This window comes from Channa argus, chromosome 11 (genome assembly GCF_033026475.1).
Source record: "Channa argus isolate prfri chromosome 11, Channa argus male v1.0, whole genome shotgun sequence".
Classification (NCBI taxonomy): Eukaryota; Metazoa; Chordata; class Actinopteri; order Anabantiformes; family Channidae; genus Channa; species Channa argus.
In genome coordinates this window covers 18,702,438-18,721,817 of record NC_090207.1, presented here as the reverse complement: position 1 = coordinate 18,721,817, position 19,380 = coordinate 18,702,438, and the positions used below count along the sequence as shown (strand labels likewise).

Sequence of the window (19,380 nt, the reverse complement as noted above, 5' to 3'; positions counted from 1 at the left end):
CTAGTTAAGACTGTGGACAGAGCTATAACTGTACCACAGTGCTGTTAAAGCCAGAATGCAAATAATCAATGAATGTGTTGTTAGAGGGGTGCGGTAATATGACAGATCTTATAGATAGAGATATGAACGTGAATGCTCTTATTTGTAAGCGGATTCACAGACCAGTGATGGTCACAGTTTGATATGTACACAAGTTAGTTTTTGTCTCGGATGATGCCACATCCAGCTGGCTCGCAGCAATGAAGACAGTCGTCCAGCAAGGTGCTACTGAACAAGTGTGTGATTTTTTTGTTTGAGCAACACATCCCACAAGCACAGCAGCATTCAGAACATCTCACCAGCTCAACATGCTTCCCTTTCCGTCTCATGAAGACAGGCACTTTACACCATGTCTCCTTCAAAACACAACCACTGCCTATTCCTGTCTCCTCAGTCTAGCTGCTGTCCTCTCAGCAAGCTGTAAACAGTGCACATCCACTCTCCCACCTTTCAAATAAACACTTCTCAGCACCAATGCCTAGTCTGGATCCATTTCCAGTCTCAGTCCTGACTTAAATCCTTATCCTTTAGGTGCAGGGCTGGGCATGTTGTCTGTGTCTGTGAAACAGCAGCTTGTTTCAGTCTGGAGCTGCTTCTCTCTTTATACACATTACTTTAAATGTCCACTGCTCATTACCTGTAACATCAATGAGCAGCATGTATAAAATAACCGAACCAAAACCAATATCTGACTAAATCAGCAGTTCTAAGACATTCATTGTAAAAATGATTTTTTTCCCCTTTCCCCTAAGCTGTGTAGGTGTGAAAGTGAAACAAATTGACCTTTGTGATCTTTTCTCCTCAGATACTTGGTTTTTATGTAATACTTACAGTTCTCTTTAAACATTTATTAGATTGAACATATGAAGTGTAAAACTAATGCATCTTTTGATTTTAAATTAAACCAGTGCACTGGTTTAATGCATGATGTTAAAAAATAGAACAGATAATTAATTCGTTTTTCTCCATCTCCCTCTTGTCATTGTTGAACAGACTATAAAGCCCACTGAGGCAAATTTGTAATTTGGGAAAACTACATACAATTTTGATTTAATTTGATGGTCTGAAGAAAAATAAAGTGTTGATCTCACGCAGCACCAAAATGTAAAATTTCTGTGCCTTTTTGGGTTGCATTGATTTTTAAAATGTGGTGCATGTACCACTTTACACGTTTAATTTCTAAATGTTTGTTGTTGGTTTTTTTTTGTTTTTTTAAAATATGTTTTTCTCTGGAGCTTGTTTAACTGTTCCACTCTCACTGACGCCAGCCGCTAGGTGGCACTGTGTCTGTTTGGTAAAAGTCATCCTGTCCCCTTCAAAAGGTACAGAGCTGCCTGACATCAAATTTTCAAATGCCCACTGTCCACAGTGTCAGAAAGATATAGTGTTCTGATTTCACCAAAGACAATATCCATGGTGGTGAAAGAAAGTCACCTACATTTTGTTCAGTTTTCCCACGTTTCCTTTATTTAAAATTATTACAGACTTCTAATTCTATGGGGGTAAGACACAAGCCATACTCACCATCCTGGATTCAATGTAAATCAGACTACATTTAAAATATTTTGTAATACAGTTTGAATGTTTGTTAAATTGTTAAATGAAATCCAGAGTTATTAGAATATTAGACCTATATACAACATTAAGACACACAGTCAGTAAAGCCCATGCCCCTGATATTAAAATATAGCCTGCCAGAAAGTGCGTGATTTGGGCGTGAGTTGGAGTCACACATTATTTATGTTGATAGAACCTTTGTCTCAATCTCACATAAACATCAATAATTTCATTATCTCAGATTACAGCACTGCTTAACTTCACACTGCTCAACAGGTAAATTAACCTATGGAGTAAATTATTCAAATTCGGCCTTTAAATGTTCTACTTTGACTATATTTCAAAGTCAAGGCTATTGATTATCGGTCCAATTATCATCTATATGATGTAGTTCAGACGTAGTTCATTTAAGGAGGATTTCTTTGGAGCCTAACGTCTAAGTTATAAACAAACAAACAAAAACAGTGAATCACTGATTGTTGTCTCGTCCGGATGCAGTAGGGATAATACAGGTCAACTATCGCCTGCATGGATCAGTGGGTGCGAGGCAAACAAAATAAAAAATAAATACTATCTGACCGCATCCAGTTCAAATGTGCTCACGGGTTTTATGTTAAGATACATTTTGGTCCAAACATTAAGATCTGAGTCACACAGAAGAGGTTACGATCTCGTTGACTCTGCGGACCACCTTAAAAGCATTTGTCCCGCCCTCGAAGCTTTCCTTGGTCGCTCCTATTGGCTGAGGCCTCACGGATGGAAGTGGCTGTAGAAATGCAAAACTTGTTGCTGGCTCCTCTGGAGGCGTTGATCTCACACAGCGCCAAGCGGCACAGCGGAGTGTATCTGTGAATCGCTCCCAAGTGCACTCAGACCACACCAGACAAGACTCGGTAAACGGAGGGACGGACACGTTAGGAACGAAGCGCACATAAAGGACCCGAGGCACGGTGCTTCACTGCAAAGCGCGTGAGCGGCAGCGGGTGGAGGATGCTGTCAAGCCGCTCCGTAGTTGTGGAGTGCGGGTAGTGTGCGCCGCGCTGCTCCAGTTCAGGCTGCTAACACGGACTCTCCGGTTCCCCGGTGCTTGTGTTGGAGAGCCGTGTCTGTGGACTTTACATCACATTGGACTTTTGTCTACACGCGTGCACGATCTTGAAGGACGAATTTCAATTAACGATCTGTTCCATCAAAGGCACAGAGCTAGTTTTAATTGCACGGCTTCAGCTGGACCTCTTTTTCCCCCCCTTTCCATTATGGGACCTTATACAAAAAGTAACGCTGGGACATTTGACATTGGACTGTAATAATGCATTAGCAGTAGAACTTACTGTATTTCCCGATTGCTCCAGTTTCTCTGCGCTCTGCTTGTGTTATGTTAACGAGAGGTTTGCCGTGAAGAACTGCGCACAGCAAAGCGTTGGGATATAATAGGTCACTCGTGCAGCAAGTGAAATAACAGTTTTACATTAGTTTCCTTAATCAAAGACAAAACGAAGTGCAGTCATAAATACGGGAACAGAGATACAATTGACGTGCGTATTTGGACACTGATTGTCCCCACTCTCCTTCGCGTTCTTGGACTATTTGAAAAGCCAAAACAATTGATCCACAACAATGATAAGTTATTTGGTGAGTTTCAACGTTTAAAGTAGTCACAGAAGTTTAATCAGTAGTGTGATACAAAGATTTGAATAGTTTCTTGCATATCTTTTTTTTTCTCCCCGTTGCTTTTTGGGACAGACGGAAAAACAGACAGTCGATGTCTGGCAAACTGGCCGTCATGTGGGATTGATTGCAGGGGAGTATGTTTGGGCTGGAGCAGTTTGGTTCTCAGATTAATAGCAGAAACCCTGGCCAGTCAGAGAGAAACATAAACCAACCAAGACTGAACATGGGCTCCCATTATAAAAGCCCTGGTTTTCACGCTGGAGGTCCACCGGGAGCTGTCGAACCCGGCATGGGCCCGCTGAACGAGCCGCAAATGCTCGGGCTCAATATGAACATGAATGGAGAGCAGTATGGAGGCTTTCACCAGCGGGGCCACTCTGACATGCACGCAGGTGGGGGACTTCAGCAGCAACAGCAAGGACCCATGCATGGATTTTTTAACAACCAGCAACCTCATCAAGGACATGCCCATGGCCACCAACCTCACCCCCACCAACATCACCCTCATTTCAGTGGGAATTTTGGAGGCCCAGAGCCAGGGTCATCATGCCTGCATGGCGGCAGGCTAATGGGCTACAACAACCATGGCATGGTACCACAACAGGGCTTTGGAGAGGGATTTGATCCTCTCACCGAGGGACAGGCAGGGGATGGCTTTCCCCAGCAGCAGCAACAACCGCAGCAGCGGCCTGGTAACATGCCTGATTTTCAACATCATGGGCCTCCTAGCAGCAGCCATGCTGTCCCTGCCCCCTGTCTGCCCCTAGATCAGTCACCTAACAGAGCAGCATCCTTCCATGGTCTCCCTTCCTCCTCTTCCTCATCCTCTTCGGAGTCCCACGGCCTAGAGCCTCGGCGGATGCCCAACCAGGGAGCTGTGGAGGGATTAGAGTATAACTTCCAAAGTGAGCCTCCATCTGGACATTTTGATGTACCTGTATTTTCTCCATCAGAATCCGAATCTCAGTTACCCCATTTTGGCCCAGGAAGACCTGTTCCGAGTGGAAATTTCCCGGGCAACCCTGGTATGCCACGAACACCAGGTATGCAGGGCATTTCTAAGGGACACCAGCCACCGCCACCACAGCCCCAGCCGCCTCAGCATGGAGTGTTTTTTGAGCGTTTTGGAAATAGCCGGAAGTTGCCCGTGGGAATGGAGCCGGGGGTCAATGCGAGACATCCTCTTATGCAGCAGCAACAACAAGCTGGCTTGATAGCCAGACAGAACTCATGCCCCCCTGGCCTTCCCCGACCCCCTCAGGCAGAGCCCAGCTCTTCTAACCCTAACATTCTGGATGGAGGGGTTATGATGCCTGGCCAACACAACCAGTTTGAATATCCCATTCACAGACTTGAAAATAGGGGTTTGCACCCCTATGGGGACCCCATGTTTAATATGCAACAGCCAGCTCCTCCTCCTTCCCAACAGCCTCCAAATCAGAGGCTGCAACACTTTGACTCTCCTTATATGAACATGGCCAAAAGGCCTAGATTTGACTTTCCTAATGCCCATGGTTCTGAAGGCTGGTGTGGTGCTATGGATAACCACCTCTCTCCCTCTGCCTACCCTGGCCTGCCTGGGGAGTTCACCCCCACTGTGAGTGATGGTTTTCCACCTGGTCCCCTGCAGCATCCTGGGCCTGAGCAGCAGTCTCTGCAGCAGCGTCAGAATGCAGCCATGATGATAAAACAGATGGCCTCTCGCAACCAGCAGCAGAGGATGAGACAGCCCAGTCTGCAGCAGCTGGGTCACCATGGTGATGTACCGCCTGGCCCAATGGCACACGGCGGCCCAGTTGGGAGCATGCCCAACTTTGACAGGGAGAATGGTGGCAGGATGCCCAACATTGATGGACAAAATCCTCATGTAACTCAGGAGAACTCCTGGTTTCAGGGGTCCCACCCACCAGGGGAGATGATGTCACGGCGTATGGGTGGAGCGGGTAATGAATCTGGGCCCCATGACATGGCGCTACAGCAAAACGGGGCTGGGATGATGTTTAGGCCAGGAATGGGCATGCAGGAGCCCATGAGAATACCAGGAGATGGGCATGTACAGGCACTGCACTCCCCCGGCATGCACTCACAATTTAGCAGCAACATGGGCAACCTTTCTCAAATGCAGTCTCCAGGAGCAGGAACAGGGCATCCAAATGCACCAGCAGAAAGGCGGCCGGCTGACTTCCCTGCACCTCCAATGGGAGCACAGCCAACGTTTCCCTATGGCGCGGGTAACCGTCAGGGGCCGACCCACAGCGCTCCCCAGGGGGTGAGCACCTCACCAGGGAGCTATCCTCCTCCGTCTGAGTTCCCCTCAGGCCAGCGGTCGTCTGTTAGTAAGCTTGGATCTTTATCCCTTGGGAACTTCAGCAAAACCAACACTAAAGACAGTGTTTTCGGCCAGAGCTGCCTGGCGGCCCTTTCTACGGCCTGCCAGAACATGATCGCCAGCCTAGGGGCCCCCAATCTTAACGTAACATTCAACAAGAAGAACCAAAATGAGGGCAAGCGAAAACTGAGTCAGACAGAGCAGGACATTAATAGCAGCACATCTAATGGGACTGGCAGTGCTGGTCCTGAATATTTTCAGAGCAGCACTTCCCAGAACAGCCAGATGCCTGGCACCGGGAATAGCAACTCTAAGCCTGCAAGTCAAAGCCAGACGGTGCAGGGGGAAGCCAGTGCCCTCTCCCCAAATTACAACATGGACGCTACCCCGTGCAGTGAGGGGAAGGCAACAACAGGGAGTGGGAGAGGGAGAGGGAGGAGAAAAAGAGACAGTGGACATGTAAGCCCTGGAATTTTTTTTTCCTCTGACAATGGCAACCCTGTTGTAAGTCCAGGCCAGCAGACCCCCTCGGCTGGCGTTGGGGAGAGGGGTGGGGGCACACCCCATGAGAAACACCTCCAGTCACCCTCTTGGGGAAAAGGAGGCGACCTAATGTTGGGGGACCAGGCCGACCTGATGTCTTCTTTGGACAGTGGCATACAAAGTGTCACCAAGTCTGACACTAGCTCACCACGAGTGGACTTTCCTGACGATGTCAGCACCCACTATGGCAATGAGGATGAGGTGTCCTCCAGCTCTGATGCAGGAGGGGGCTCAGCCAGCAAGCCTAATCGCAGCCCTATGATCACCGGTTCACCTAAAATGCAGAGGAGTGAGCATGGGCTTATAAATGGACAGAAGCCCCTAGGTATGGGCATTAACAATCATTCTACCTCGACACCAGACAGCTATGGACTGAACGCTGGTGGGGGCACAGGGGCCAGTGGGGTGAGCCACCCAGGTACTCCTGGGGTGGATCAGGTACGCACCCCATCCAGCACCTCTGGCCAAGAAGAAATACATCCTCTGGAGATTCTGCAGGCCCAGATCCAGCTGCAGCGGCAGCAGTTCAGTATTTCTGAGGACCAGCCGCTGGCCATGAAGAATGGCAAAAAGAACGGTGACTGTCCCTCGCAGAACGGAGACAATGAGCTGGCGAGCTGCAGCCCGGATGCTGGGAAGGGCTCAATGGGCACTATTGACCTTGACACCCTCATGGCAGAGCAGCACGCCACCTGGTACGTGCCCAGTGACAAGGCCATGATGGACGGGTCAGGGGATGACAAGACCATGGGACCCTGGGAAAAAAATAAGAGCCAAAACAACAGTAAAGAAGGTAAAAAAAAAAAAAAAAAAAGTTCTCATTTACATTTTACACTCTCTGCTTCTCCCCCCTTTCTTTCATCCTCTCACTCTTAGATTCATTCCAGACTACATTAACTGGTAAATTTAGCATATAAAATTATATTTTTATCCTTATTATATCAGAAAAGTAATGCCAGACACCTACATACAAGGTTTAACGATGTGGTAACGCTAATATTATTGTTCCGGCTAAAAGCAGCCGTCTCCGTTTTAACTAGGAATTTTCAATGTATAGGAAGTATAAGAAGGTGGCGAATTTAACGTAAGCGCCATTCAAGCCCCCCTTTTATTTAATTGACACCTTTTATACAAGAATTAAAAAAAAATGATAATCAAGATTAAATGCCATCTGACTGAACAAAGTAAACATTGTACCTTCTCGCAACGGATTTTCTTAGCCTGCTTCATTGCAGACGCACTTCAAAAGAACAGCCCAAGAAAAGTAAACATTTCCTGTGGTTCTTTATCTCGGTTTTCAGGGTGAACAACTACACGGAGGAGATTAATAGCTTTTTGAGGATATGCGTTTGCGCAGCGGGGGTTCCTCGTCTTGTTACGTGTTTGTTTTTGTTATTACCATGGGATAATACAGAGCTGGTGAAAGTGGATTGATCTGAGATTGACAGGACAGGATTTTAGGGCTAAGTTATCGTGGTGAAATTAATACAGTGGTTTTAGTTTCGTTTTTTCCCCGCGGGAAATATTTGATTTAGAAATAATTAAATGGCACTTTAATTTAGAAAGCGATTTTATTTCATTTTATATTATAATACGAGTTTTTAATTATTTCATATTATTCAGTGTCAACTTTAAATTATTTCTTATTTCAATCATTGAAGTCAATATACAGAGAATATAATTAGGAAGTTTTGTGTAAAATAGAAAATGTCCCAAAAGTAGTTTTCAATCAGACAGAGATGTTAGAATCTGCAGACATGGTTACAAGTAGTTTTACTAGAAGGTTTTATGGTGCTGTAAATCAAAATGCATATAACTAATTTTACCGTTGTGCTTGTGAAGCTGCGGATTTGTTTTTACAAATTATTTCCATAATATTAATCGTAACAATGACAATACTAATAATAATTGCATATTTTAAATTGCGCTAAATTATTAAAAAACTAATTGAATATATTATTACAATATGATTGTATCATCTGGGAGGTTGTATGTATTAGGTCATGTTGCCTCTGTGTTTCTGTGTGTCACAGGGATTTTTCCCCCTTTTTATGAAGGCTTTTTACGAATATTTTGGAACAAAAGCAGTGAACAGAGCTGCCTGAGTTTGTTACATAAAACAATGTGAACGAGCTACTTACATTTAGATTTAGGCTTCCGAGAGGCCTGTATATGTCTGGATATATGACAATATAAATCTAAAGGCTACGTTCTACATTTGTGGAACGCGCTCCCCGCGTATTCAGCGCCTCTTTGTTCTGATCAGTGCGAGCGCAGAGAGGCGCGGGGGCGCGCACCGCGCCGAGTCTGGACTCCAGGCGCATTGTTTAGGTCTGTGCAAGTGAGCGCAGGGAGTCGGGTAGTGAAACTGAAGGTATTACCCCTGTACTGAACACTGTAACTTACCATCTTGACTTATGCAATAGACTAAAATCACAATCGCCCTAATTATAAACCAATAAGAAACCGTGGACTTATTAATTTGAGCAAGATGTACAAAAACGAGCACATTCCCCCGCGTTCAGCTATTTGTTTTCCTTATAATTGGTCTCCACTGGTCCCTTTCAGCTAATTTAACTGATAAATGAAAAGATCATTGAACACTGTGGCTTTTTTTGTTACCATTATTTTTTCCATTAGTGCTTAGAAAAAGCGTTCCAGAGTTCTACTAATTTATATGTTGCGCATATATATATATATATATATATATATATATATATATATATATATATATATATATATATATATATATATATATATATATATATATATATATATATTTTTTTATATTTATTTATTTATTAAAAAATTCCAACGATGTCATTGGTGGGTAAGTCACATCATTACATTTGATGATGATTAATGAGTATTCTTTTTAGTAGGAAACCCAACACTGATAGGCAGTCAGCTACACTCACCCTGTTGCATTCACTGTTTTAATTTCTCTGGGGCTGATGCACATTTATCATTACAATCAGTAGATATTTGAAAGTGGAAAACAAAATAGTCTTTTTCTGTTTTTTTTTTCTTCTCTCCTCACTCTCTTTTTCCTCTCCTCTCCTCTCCTCTCTCCTCTCTTTCAGCCCTCCCTTCATGGACAAGAGGCATGAAGCTCTGGAGCAATCGATAGCTAGTTAGCACAAATCACAGCTCCTGACAGTTTCTCATTTGAGTGCTTCAGACAGCAAAGATGAAAAAGGGTGGAGGTGTATTTGGGAGGGGATGGGGATTTTGAGATTGAATCTGATGCTTAGGCTACACAGAAGGGAGCAAAATAACATAATAATTTAAGATAAGTCATAGCCCACAGTGTAATTCCATAAGAGCCAACATCCCACAGGCTTTTCACACTGCAAAAAATATCCATGTCAACCTGTCAGTCTTGTTTTAAGTCGTCAGTATTGTGAACAAATATGTGCCATTAGGGAGATGACGTCAGTGACACTAATTTGAAATAAATAAAGCCAATTTATCAGTCCATTAGCATGAATTAAATGTAACTGGGTCATTAAAAATCTTACAATTAATTTATGTAAGTCCAGTGATGCTGGACCTCACTCAAAATAAGTCAAAATAAGATTTTATCATTAATACAAAGTCAGTAAAAACTGTTTAGACATTATTTGTAATGGAAATATACCAGTTACATTTTTATTTACATATATGCCCCAAAATGCATTTACTAAAGTACTTTTTGTTTTGTCTTTCCACTTCCAAAACCTCTTTTTTTCATGGTCATTTCATTTGCATATATGCATTTTGTCCGCTCTCTGTGGAGTGTTGTTGAATTAGCCATAGAATACTTTCACTCTTAAAGAAATATTTTATCAGGTTATTAAATTCAGAAATGGTTCTATAAGATCAATTCATCAATTTAGAACACATGTCCTACTATGATAAAAAAACAAAAATTATATAATTTGTGTTTACAATAATTGAAAGTAGAACTCAGAGTGCTTTCTGATTTGTATGTAGTTATGTAGTTTATCTGTTGAACGATTAAGTTTTATTTGTTATTTAACAAACACATGAGGCACATTTGTTGTGTAGGAAGTTAACTAAGTGCAGAACTAAGTGAATTACGGTGTTTGCCCTTGTACTGCTGATGTAGAGGAGTGTGCGTTTGATGAGCTGATGGCAATGAGAGGGAAAGAGCTGGGGGTCAGAGGTCAGTATGGTTGTACAAGGTGGATGTTTCCAGCTTTGTGCGGCTTTACTAACCTACTGAAATGGAAGTTGTCGAGCTTTGGACGGACCGCAGATCTTTTTGTTGTGTTTGTAGTAGCAATATGAGTAATGAGGACTCGCATATCTTGTTTTGATTGCATTAAGACATTAATAGAAATGAATAATATTAATATATTTTTTAAGTCAACCCTTTCTCAGCGTTTGAATGTGCAGTTAACTAGTTCATAAAAGTTAAACTGCCAAGAGGACATGTTCATCGAGCGCATCCCAGCTCACCTTCTCCTATAAAGTGATGCGTGCTGCAGCAATGGGCCAGTTCTGGACCCCATATTTGGCTGTCAGTCTCTGTGACAGCTCAAGTTTTTTTAAGATGAAACAGAGTTATACCTGCTGGTGTAAGCTCATGGCCTGCAGATTCTTGCATGCTACATGGCCTCTCGCAGTCCTACACAGGGAAGGAGTTGAGGTGAACACAAGCAACATTCCTTGTACGGTGTCGGTTAATATTATTTCCCTTTTTCAAAAAAAGTTATTTTACGCCCTTCCTCTTCCCTTTCTCTTCTGTATATCTTAGCCAGACGCTGACCGTTCTTTTGAGAACTCATGCATAGTCTTGATAACAGGCAACCATCAAGCATAGGAAGTGATTCAGTTATTTTTTAATTTTTCACGGTTTTTAACCACATGCACTAGTGTGGCCTTTTTTTCTTCACAGTTAAAACACTACAGAGTTGACCCTGTGGAATAGTTTCACTCATCACTCTCAGTAATCAGTCCTTAAACTCCTCAAATAATGATCAAATCTCTGTCGCTCTGAATTTTACGGGTTTGTGAAAATGGGAACTTGCATCTTATCACCACTGCTGGATATTCACAGAAAGAGCCGTTGTCCCATTCCACCATGAAGAACAATCTTGTGAGACTAGCTGCCTTTGACATTTCCGTACAAATACAAACTCAGAAATTACACTAGCAATTTTTTATTTTCTTTTTCTAAAAAAAAATAAGAGTGCGATTGGCATGTGCTTAAATGTGGAAAAAACAGCTCAGAGCAGTCTGTGTTCTTTACCTGTCATTACAAGGTGTTTCATATCGACTTTTTCAACAACAAACAACTACCAAACCTCTTGCGCACTCTTGTACTGCAGTAATGATAATCATTATGATAATCATAGCAATTAGCCTTGGTAATATGCCTTCCAAAAGTCATAATTTATCCTCAGCCAACTTTTGTAAGCTGACTTATTGATGGGTTCATCGGGACAAAAAACAGCTAGGTTATGTCTGTAAGTGCAGATTTCAACAACATCCATTTTTCTGCTTTCTGTGTCTTTGTAATTGTATGCACCTCTGCGTACTGTATGTGCATGTGTGGGTGTGCTGGCATGCATGCAGTAGGTGATGAAGGGCAGGTTCATAGACACTGCACTCCACTAGTGTGGATTTGTCAGCTGTAGACATAAAGTTTGATTTATTTAGACTCTGTCAGGCTCTCGGCTTCAGCTTCCCGATCTCTGGTGTCTTCGCTTGGTGGAACATGCTCACTTAATTCTAATGTGTTGAAAATATTTAAGAGTATTTACTTGACTTGTAAATAGTGCAGGACTGAAAAATGCCTATCACACATTTAATGTGTTTGGATGGAATTAAAGGCTGGATGTGTGTGTGTGTGTGTGTGTGTGTGTTTGTGTGTGTGTGTGTGTGTGTGTGTGTGTGTGCTTGTATACAAGTGCATTCTGTGTTCTTTGGTTTTTGGAAGACATTGAGCACTAGTGACAGTCAGAGAGAACTTATTAAAGAAGCGTGCTTGTGACTGATGAGGAGAGAAAAAGACAAACAAAGGTGTCAGGCCTTTTGCTTTGCTGGATTCTCAACTCTTCAAAATAGCAGCTCATCCGGTGTTTTGTTTTCCCCGGGGAAGGGTGTTAGAGAAAAATAAAACTTGTCTCAGCATGTGGTAAATATTCTCCTTGGATGCAGCAGGGAATGGAAAAGCTGAATTTATCCTCGAGATGCATAGAATGAAAAGTTCCAAACTTTGGATCATTGATGTCCAGCGCCTTGCTAAATGACTGCAGAAGTGTATAATCAAGAAAAAGGTCCTAAAAAGTCTCCTGGGTTCTGCTGCCTGTGCTGCACATTTTATAGTAGTGTTTGTGTGTGTTTTCAGGGGTGTAAATGTTGTCAGGCTGCCAGCAGCGGTTATGTTATTTGCTGTACAGGTAGTCGTCAGACGCCTTTAATTTGTATTGAGGAACTGACAAATGAGTTATGACACTGGAGCTGTTTCTCTCAGGGGACAGAAGTACAGAGTGATAGAGTGAAAGAGAAAGTAAGAGAGATAGAAGTTGTTTTTCAGAGAACATCTGTAGTTTTGCTCATGAGGCGAGTGGCTGGGTAATAGCTACAATTTGCATTTATGAAAAAGAAAAAAAATCAATTTGAAACGTATTTTTCCATCTGTTTCATGCTTCGTGACTATTGTTCATTCGTGTGTGCGTTTAGGTTATTTAAGAATATATTTGTTTAAATAGACAATATCAAATTTAATTGTATTTTATCAGATTAAAATGACGTGTTTGCACTTTTTTCCCTTTTTACAATTCCTGGAGTTGAAAATGTAATTACCCACACTGTTTGTTTTTTTTTTGTTTTTTTTTAATTGAAAGCAAATGTTTCTTGTCATGCAAGGTCTTCTAATCTCAGAACTGCTACTGTTTTCATGTGTGGTTGACCTTTTACAAAAAGGTGGAAACACAGAAAACAAAGTGTGCAGCGCTCTGCTGAAACAAAATAGAGACAGCGAAGTAGATCAATATGTCACAGACTTGGATGACATCCTGGACAGGTCCTGGACATGGTTGTGAGTTATGAAGGAGCCACTAAATCACTTCCCATGTTCTGATTTGTGTCTGGTTTCCTAAGCACTTCTTGTGGCCAGAGGGGGAGGTGTGTCTGTGTGTGTGCGTGCATCTGCGTGTGTGTGTGTGTGTGTGTGTGTGTCTGTGTGAGGGTATGAGTATGAGAGGATGGGAATGGGTGTGTTGCTGGAGAGAAGGTAACGAATGCTGGGGGCAATCTGCCTGCCTGGGCAAGTTTTTCTTTTTTTTTTTTTCCTTTATGTTGCAGACTAGAGAACAGAGTGGAAATTCAAACCAAAATAACCCCTTTGCCCTTGCCTGAGAAATGTGCCCCTCTCTCCTCCCACCCCCTTCAGATATCCTCCCTGCTCTGAGGGAAAGGTCACAGCAGTTGGGTGGAGCTGGGATCAGGGGGTGGCGCCCTGAATACCCCCCCTATGCACACACACGTACACACACACACACACACACACACACAATTTGGGGAACAAGACACCTGAGACAACATCTCGGTTTGGTTCCATATACTTCATTAAGACATTTTGTGTTAGTCTCATAATGATCATACTTTGGAACCAAACTGCACATGTTGTTATTTCTTGGTTAAGGGAGAACTAGGATGTTACATTTCAGCGGACCAGAAAAGTTTTTTGTTGGTTTCGTTGTTGTTGTTGTTTCGGTTTCCCTCCTGGGGCCCCCTTTTTTGAAAACAGACTATTTTCTCCATGGATTGTGACGGCTGTTTTGTGCTGACAAAGACAGAGTCCTCACACAAGGCCAAAGCAGTAGTTGTTATGCTAAAGGAATCTGACCTGATGTCACACACTGTCATAGGAGCGGAGGCCTTTGGGTGTTTTTGTCAGCGAGCGGAGCATTCTGATTGGGCTGGTTTGTGTTCAGAGAGGATGGGGTCGCGCCCTCTGGAGCAGAAGGTTAAAGGTGAAGTGTTGTCATGGAAGTATAGAGCTTGGGATAGAAAGGGCAAGAGGCCTGCCGCATTGGGATTCTGGAGCCTGAGAAATCAATGTGACGGCTCTAAGGAACCCAAAAGATGCTTTGTAGATTTAAACCTCTCACACACTTTCTTCTTCTGTTATCAAAGAAATACATTTCATTCAAATTATTTTCTGCTCTACTCTTTTTACAAATGTTTACATTATCTGTGTCACCTTCAAAGGTCCCTCTCATCATTTCTAACAGTGTCTTTTAATATTAATTGGAAAGAAAATGCAGGCTGTAACACTTAATATTAAATTGCTAGAAAATACAGTCTCCAAGCAGCCATTGTTTACCTTGCCTCGTAGCTTTGGCTGTGTTGAGTGTGTGTGGTATGACATGTAAACCCGTGTCAGGCCGTCAGCTCCCAGACACATTGGTGTCATCCAGACAACCAGAGCTGTGAGCGGTGCTCCCTGCCTTCATGGCATTCGAAGCTCTACTCATCTCTGTAAATGTCTCTGGCTGTGTCTGTGAGACAGTTCCAAAACCTGCTCTGTATGTGTGTGACAGAGAGAGAGAGAGAGAGAGAGAGAGAGAGAGAGAGAGAGAGAGCGCGCATCATCACCAGACTTGAAAATAACAAAGTATGGCACTTGGGGTGAGAGATATGGCAATATAAATGCATCACATTAAATTCAGTATTTACTTAACACATCGCTGTGGTAATCTTTTCTGGCTGTAATGTGGTTAAGGATATTTAGGTGTATTTGCAGCTCAGCACAGCTGCTTGTGCTGTTACTGTTCCCTTTTTATTAGGTATTTTCCCCCTCGCGTGTTGATGCTAAGCACTTCTTCCCCTCAGATGAATAGGCTATTATTGAGATATTACCGTGGATATGAATTCTATGTTAGTCAATGAACAACCATAACAAGATAGATCTTATTGAGGAAAAAAGATTTCCCTGCTTGTAAAATGTCATGGTGATTTGGGATTTAGACTTGTGTGATGTAGAATTTCACGCTGCCTTTTACACTTTTGAACAAATACGCCACCATGGATAGCTAATGCTTACAATTTAAGTGTAGCTTCTTGATTTTTCCACAAATATTGCATCCCTGGAATTCCTCTTGACTACCCTGTTACACTGGGTGATATTTTAATCCTGTGGCTTATTTCACAAGTGGTGAGTTTTGTATGTGCTGTTAATTAAGAAAATCTAAGACATTAAACCACTCAGAGGAACTGTGGGTCCTTAATGTTTTTATATAGTATGACCTTATATCTATAACATGAATCCTGGTATTTTACGTGATACGTGTGTATATGTGTGTGCGCATGCAAGAAAAAAGTAATATATGTAATTTGAGCTACAGTCTGCATTTTGTATCAAAGAATTTTTCATTTATGTCCTGAAGCTAAGAGACGTGTCTAGCTGGGTTTGTGTGCGTGTGTGTTTTTGAATGTGCGTCCATATGTATGCAGGAGTGTGTGTGTGTGTGTGTGTGTGTGTGTGTGTGTGTGTGTGTGTGTGTGCCGAACAGCAGCAGCTGAGGGCTGGTGTGTGCATGGCGGCGGCAGTAGTTGGCGTGTAGTGTGTTTTTGGCTGTGCATGTTGTCAGTTTGCTGTGTGTCAGCAGTGAGCCAGGGGAACGCTTGGCTGCCTATTCAGGCCGGTACGGACCCTGCTGTGCCCAGCTAGCATGAGCTGCTGGCGGGTGCTTGAGGGCACATCGCTGGGAAGGGGAGTGTGAGTGAGAGGAGGGGGTTGATACTGGCAGGGGAGGGGATCCACCATGCTGAGGTGTGTGACTGGACCCTTTGGCAATTCTTAGATCTTGTCACCACCAACATTGCCCCTAATCCTCATTTCATCTTTACCCCCTAAACCCTCAGCCCCCACTAACACCACATATATGTTCCTTTGGAGGAAGAATGGGAAGAGGAGAAATTTGCAGAGGTCGACACTCAAAGAGACAAACGAAACGGGGAACAACGGGAGGCTTGGCTGCCTGACCTTTTACGAAATCCCCCCACTTTTCCATTCCAGTGGTCGTGGCCCAGACAGGCTGGAGGGAAAGCCCGCCTCGCTGCCTGCATGTCTGCCTGCCTGCCTCTCTTGGTTGTCCTTGTTGCCTGGCTTGGCTTAGGTTGGCCTTCTCTTCTCTGGCTGTGTTTTGTTAACACAGTGTCACTGCTGCCTAGGGGCTTCTGAAAGCAGAGGGGTAGCGACATGAAAACACTAACCAAAAAAAACAACAACAGCGGTTTAAGTAGCAGAGAAAGATGAGCTGAAAGGGGGAAAATGGGGTTGTGGGTGAAATAGAGGTTGGTGCCGTGCTTCTCTTTTCTCTTAGGTGGGTAGCAGACTGACTGTAGTGTTGTGATCTGCAGCTTCTGTGCCCAGACAGTGTCGTCTATCACAGCTTCTCCCTTCTCTGACACATGTAACTCAGCTTGTCAGAGCTGTTTTCTACCTGTCTCTGCCCTCAGACATCTAGTTGTCCCTGCACTGTAAAGCCCTGTGTCTTTGTGCCGCAAACTGATCCCTTTCAACCATCCACATGGAGCAATGTTCTGGTATGTTCTGTCTGGCGAGGAGATGGGAGAATAATCAGACTGATTTTAGCGAGGGACTCTAACATCTTCACACACACTTTCTCTGTGCTCTGGGCTAGCTGGGAGGCAAAATCCAAAGCACACGATGCAACGCTTGTGTGTCATACCATAGCCCTTCCATTACCCAATTCCTTGTTGCTGTGACACTCTTTCTCCTGTTGCATTTTGTGTGTCTTCAAAACTTTTTCTGCCTCATTTCTGTCCTCTACTCCCTCAGTATGACGCAGTCTAGATCTCAACAGATGAAGTGTGACTCTGCTTTTATGTATAGTTTAGCCAAGCGCTTCCTGTCCTCGTCAATCTTTCCGCTGACTAATTTTTTGTTACCTGGCACAAAGTGATTTTTCTCCATACGTGAAGCATGCATCTCAGGTGTCAGCCTGACTTATAATCAACGTGTACATGGATTTTCTGCAAGCGTGGCACAACCATTTAATATAAGGCTGCACACTTTGGTGACATAGGGTCGATACCGTGGCACGGTCATTATACCGATAAATTAGGTCGACCAGGGTTAAAGGCCAGTTTTCTCAGTGCCCTTTGACCTTCTGAACAGAGGTCACGCAGGGGCACCCAGAGTACAGCTTACCAAGAGAAAATGGATGCAAATGCGTGTTTATATCAGGCACGAGGACGAGAGCTGTGAGGAGATGCCGCTTTGCTTTCAACCTCCTTTTCAGGTTGTGTTGATGGGGGGGTGGAATAGTGTGGAATAAATTTCACAGTGCAGATTTAGAGTGGGATGTGAAAATGACACTGGTTTAATTAAAAGTGTGTATTTTAAATGGTTCATCTGTATCAGAAAATGCCAGTTGCTTGAAGTTGTTTTTCATTTTTGTCTTAATAAACCTTTTCCTTCTCTCTGCCTCTCGGCAGATTCAGAGCTGGCCCAGTCTAAGGCTGGAGCTGGGGCCCCGGGAACCGGAGGAGGTGGGAGCAGCGGAGGGAACCACCTGCAGTGCCTGTCCGTCCACTGCACTGATGAGCTGGGGGACAGCAAAGGCCGAGGGGGGCCCGTCTCGTCCTGGCGCTCTCTTCACTCTGATATCTCCAACCGATTCGGGACATTCGTGGCGGCACTGACTTGAACAAAAAGCAGGCGCAGCAGGTAGAAGAAAAGAAGATCACAAAACAAGAAGAAAGAAGGCTTCAGAGACAAATACTCAAGACGAGGACGATGATAAAGTGTTGATGAGGCAACTGCGAGCAGCTCTTGCCTGTTCAGGGAGAGAAAGACATTTACACACAAATGCAAACATGAACACACATACACACACACACTCACATGCAGACATAAACACATACATGCAAATACCGTTTTTTCAGATACATGCAGTCACACTTTCAGACACTTTCTCACATACTGCTGGACAATACAGCGCAGGCTCTACTCAATCCTGCCCAAATCTGGAAAACCTCAAATGAATTTTTTTTCTTTTATTTTCTTTGTTGAAGAAAAATAAAGAAATGGCAAAGGAGGACCGTACAAAACCAGAAAAAGCAGAAGAGAGATTCACTTGTCATTGGCTGATTGTATATCCCCTCTACCACTCTACTCTAAATTTCCAGTGTCCTAATATACAGGAATAAGGATTTCTTCCCCACACTGAAATGAGACCTACTGGGTTAAGTGGCCTGAACACAGAGAAGCAGAACTAGAGGGCGAGGGGAAGAAGGATGATTGTGCATGAATGTACTCAACGATTTTGTCCATCTTTATCAGAGAAAATTCTAACTTTTATCATTTGCTGCTCTTAATCATTTAAGAATGGTTATACATCTCTTTTCTTTGCATTCAGTCTTTTATTTTGTCTCTTCTCTTCTAGTCTCCTCTCTCCTGTGCTATTGACCTTATAAGCTCAACCACTTTGTATACAATTCAGCCAATGGGAACTGAAAATGGAGGTCAAGAGATTGTTTGTTTAATAAGGGAATTGAAAAAAAGACTATTGGTATTGCACATGTATAATAAGAGAAAATTTGCTGTGTGTTAGGCAATCTTGTAATCTTTAAATAAAGCTTCTGTTGAATTTGAATTTCTGAAACAATAGATGGAGGACTGTGACGGCAATTTACGAACAGATTTTTTGTTTTTTTTTCTTTTTTTAATAATATGTAAAGTGCAGTCGTCTGTTTTCCTGCATATTGTATATATCTGTATATGTTTTATTGAGTAACTAAATAACAATAAATATGACGTTAAAGGTGGCAGTTGTTTTTTTTATTTTTATTTTGTACCCCAAGGAAATATTTGTCACAGCAACAAACATAAAAAATGGCAAAAATCTAAAATTGATATTCTGTGCACAGTGTAATAACACAAACATAAAGCTTTTCTATTCAAGGAATATTCAATATTGTAGAATAGTGTGTACCCTGAGGATCATCACTGAATTATAGAGGTATCTACAGTACATTCCAAGTGACAGATATGACAGGGACGTTGTGAACTGATGCACACTACCTGACAAGCATGCAGGAACCTCAGGAAAACATGAAAATGTGCCTTCCTGGTGGATTAAGCAGCCAAGACGATTAATTCCATTTACACCTGCTCAATGCTCATGTCACTTTTTATCCACACATCTTTTCTGACAATTGCTCCAATCCTTTACGTCTCTAAAATAAGGAATGAC

General features: G+C 43.0%; 1 protein-coding gene across 3 annotated transcripts; it reads left to right on the top strand.

The window, feature by feature from the left end:
• Nucleotides 1-2,376: 2,376 nt before the first annotated feature.
• On the top strand, nucleotides 2,377-18,952 carry mn1b (meningioma 1b). 3 transcript variants are annotated; one of them, XR_010915473.1, is made up of 3 exons: nucleotides 2,377-6,932; nucleotides 9,223-9,345; nucleotides 17,621-17,665. XR_010915473.1 is itself a non-coding variant. In XM_067519964.1 (3 exons), exons 1-2 carry the CDS (start codon nucleotides 3,404-3,406, stop codon nucleotides 9,267-9,269), a joined length of 3,576 nt encoding a protein of 1,191 aa, XP_067376065.1. In that variant the 5' UTR covers nucleotides 2,377-3,403; the 3' UTR covers nucleotides 9,270-9,272; nucleotides 17,621-17,665. The 3 variants fall into 3 exon arrangements, 2 of the variants coding, with proteins under 2 accessions (XP_067376065.1, XP_067376064.1); XM_067519964.1 differs by having other exon boundaries at nucleotides 9,223-9,272; XM_067519963.1 differs by lacking the exon at nucleotides 9,223-9,345 and having other exon boundaries at nucleotides 2,378-6,932; nucleotides 17,621-18,952.
• The last annotated feature ends 428 nt before the right edge of the window (nucleotides 18,953-19,380 follow it).

Excerpts from the sequence above, each read along its gene's own strand:
- mn1b (XM_067519963.1), top strand. The coding sequence starts at position 3,404 with ATGTTTGGGCTGGAGCAGTTTGGTTCTCAGATTAATAGCAGAAACCCT. Across the intron at positions 6,933-17,620 it reads CCAAAACAACAGTAAAGAAG|ATTCAGAGCTGGCCCAGTCT; the intron begins GTAAAAAAAAAA and ends GCCTCTCGGCAG.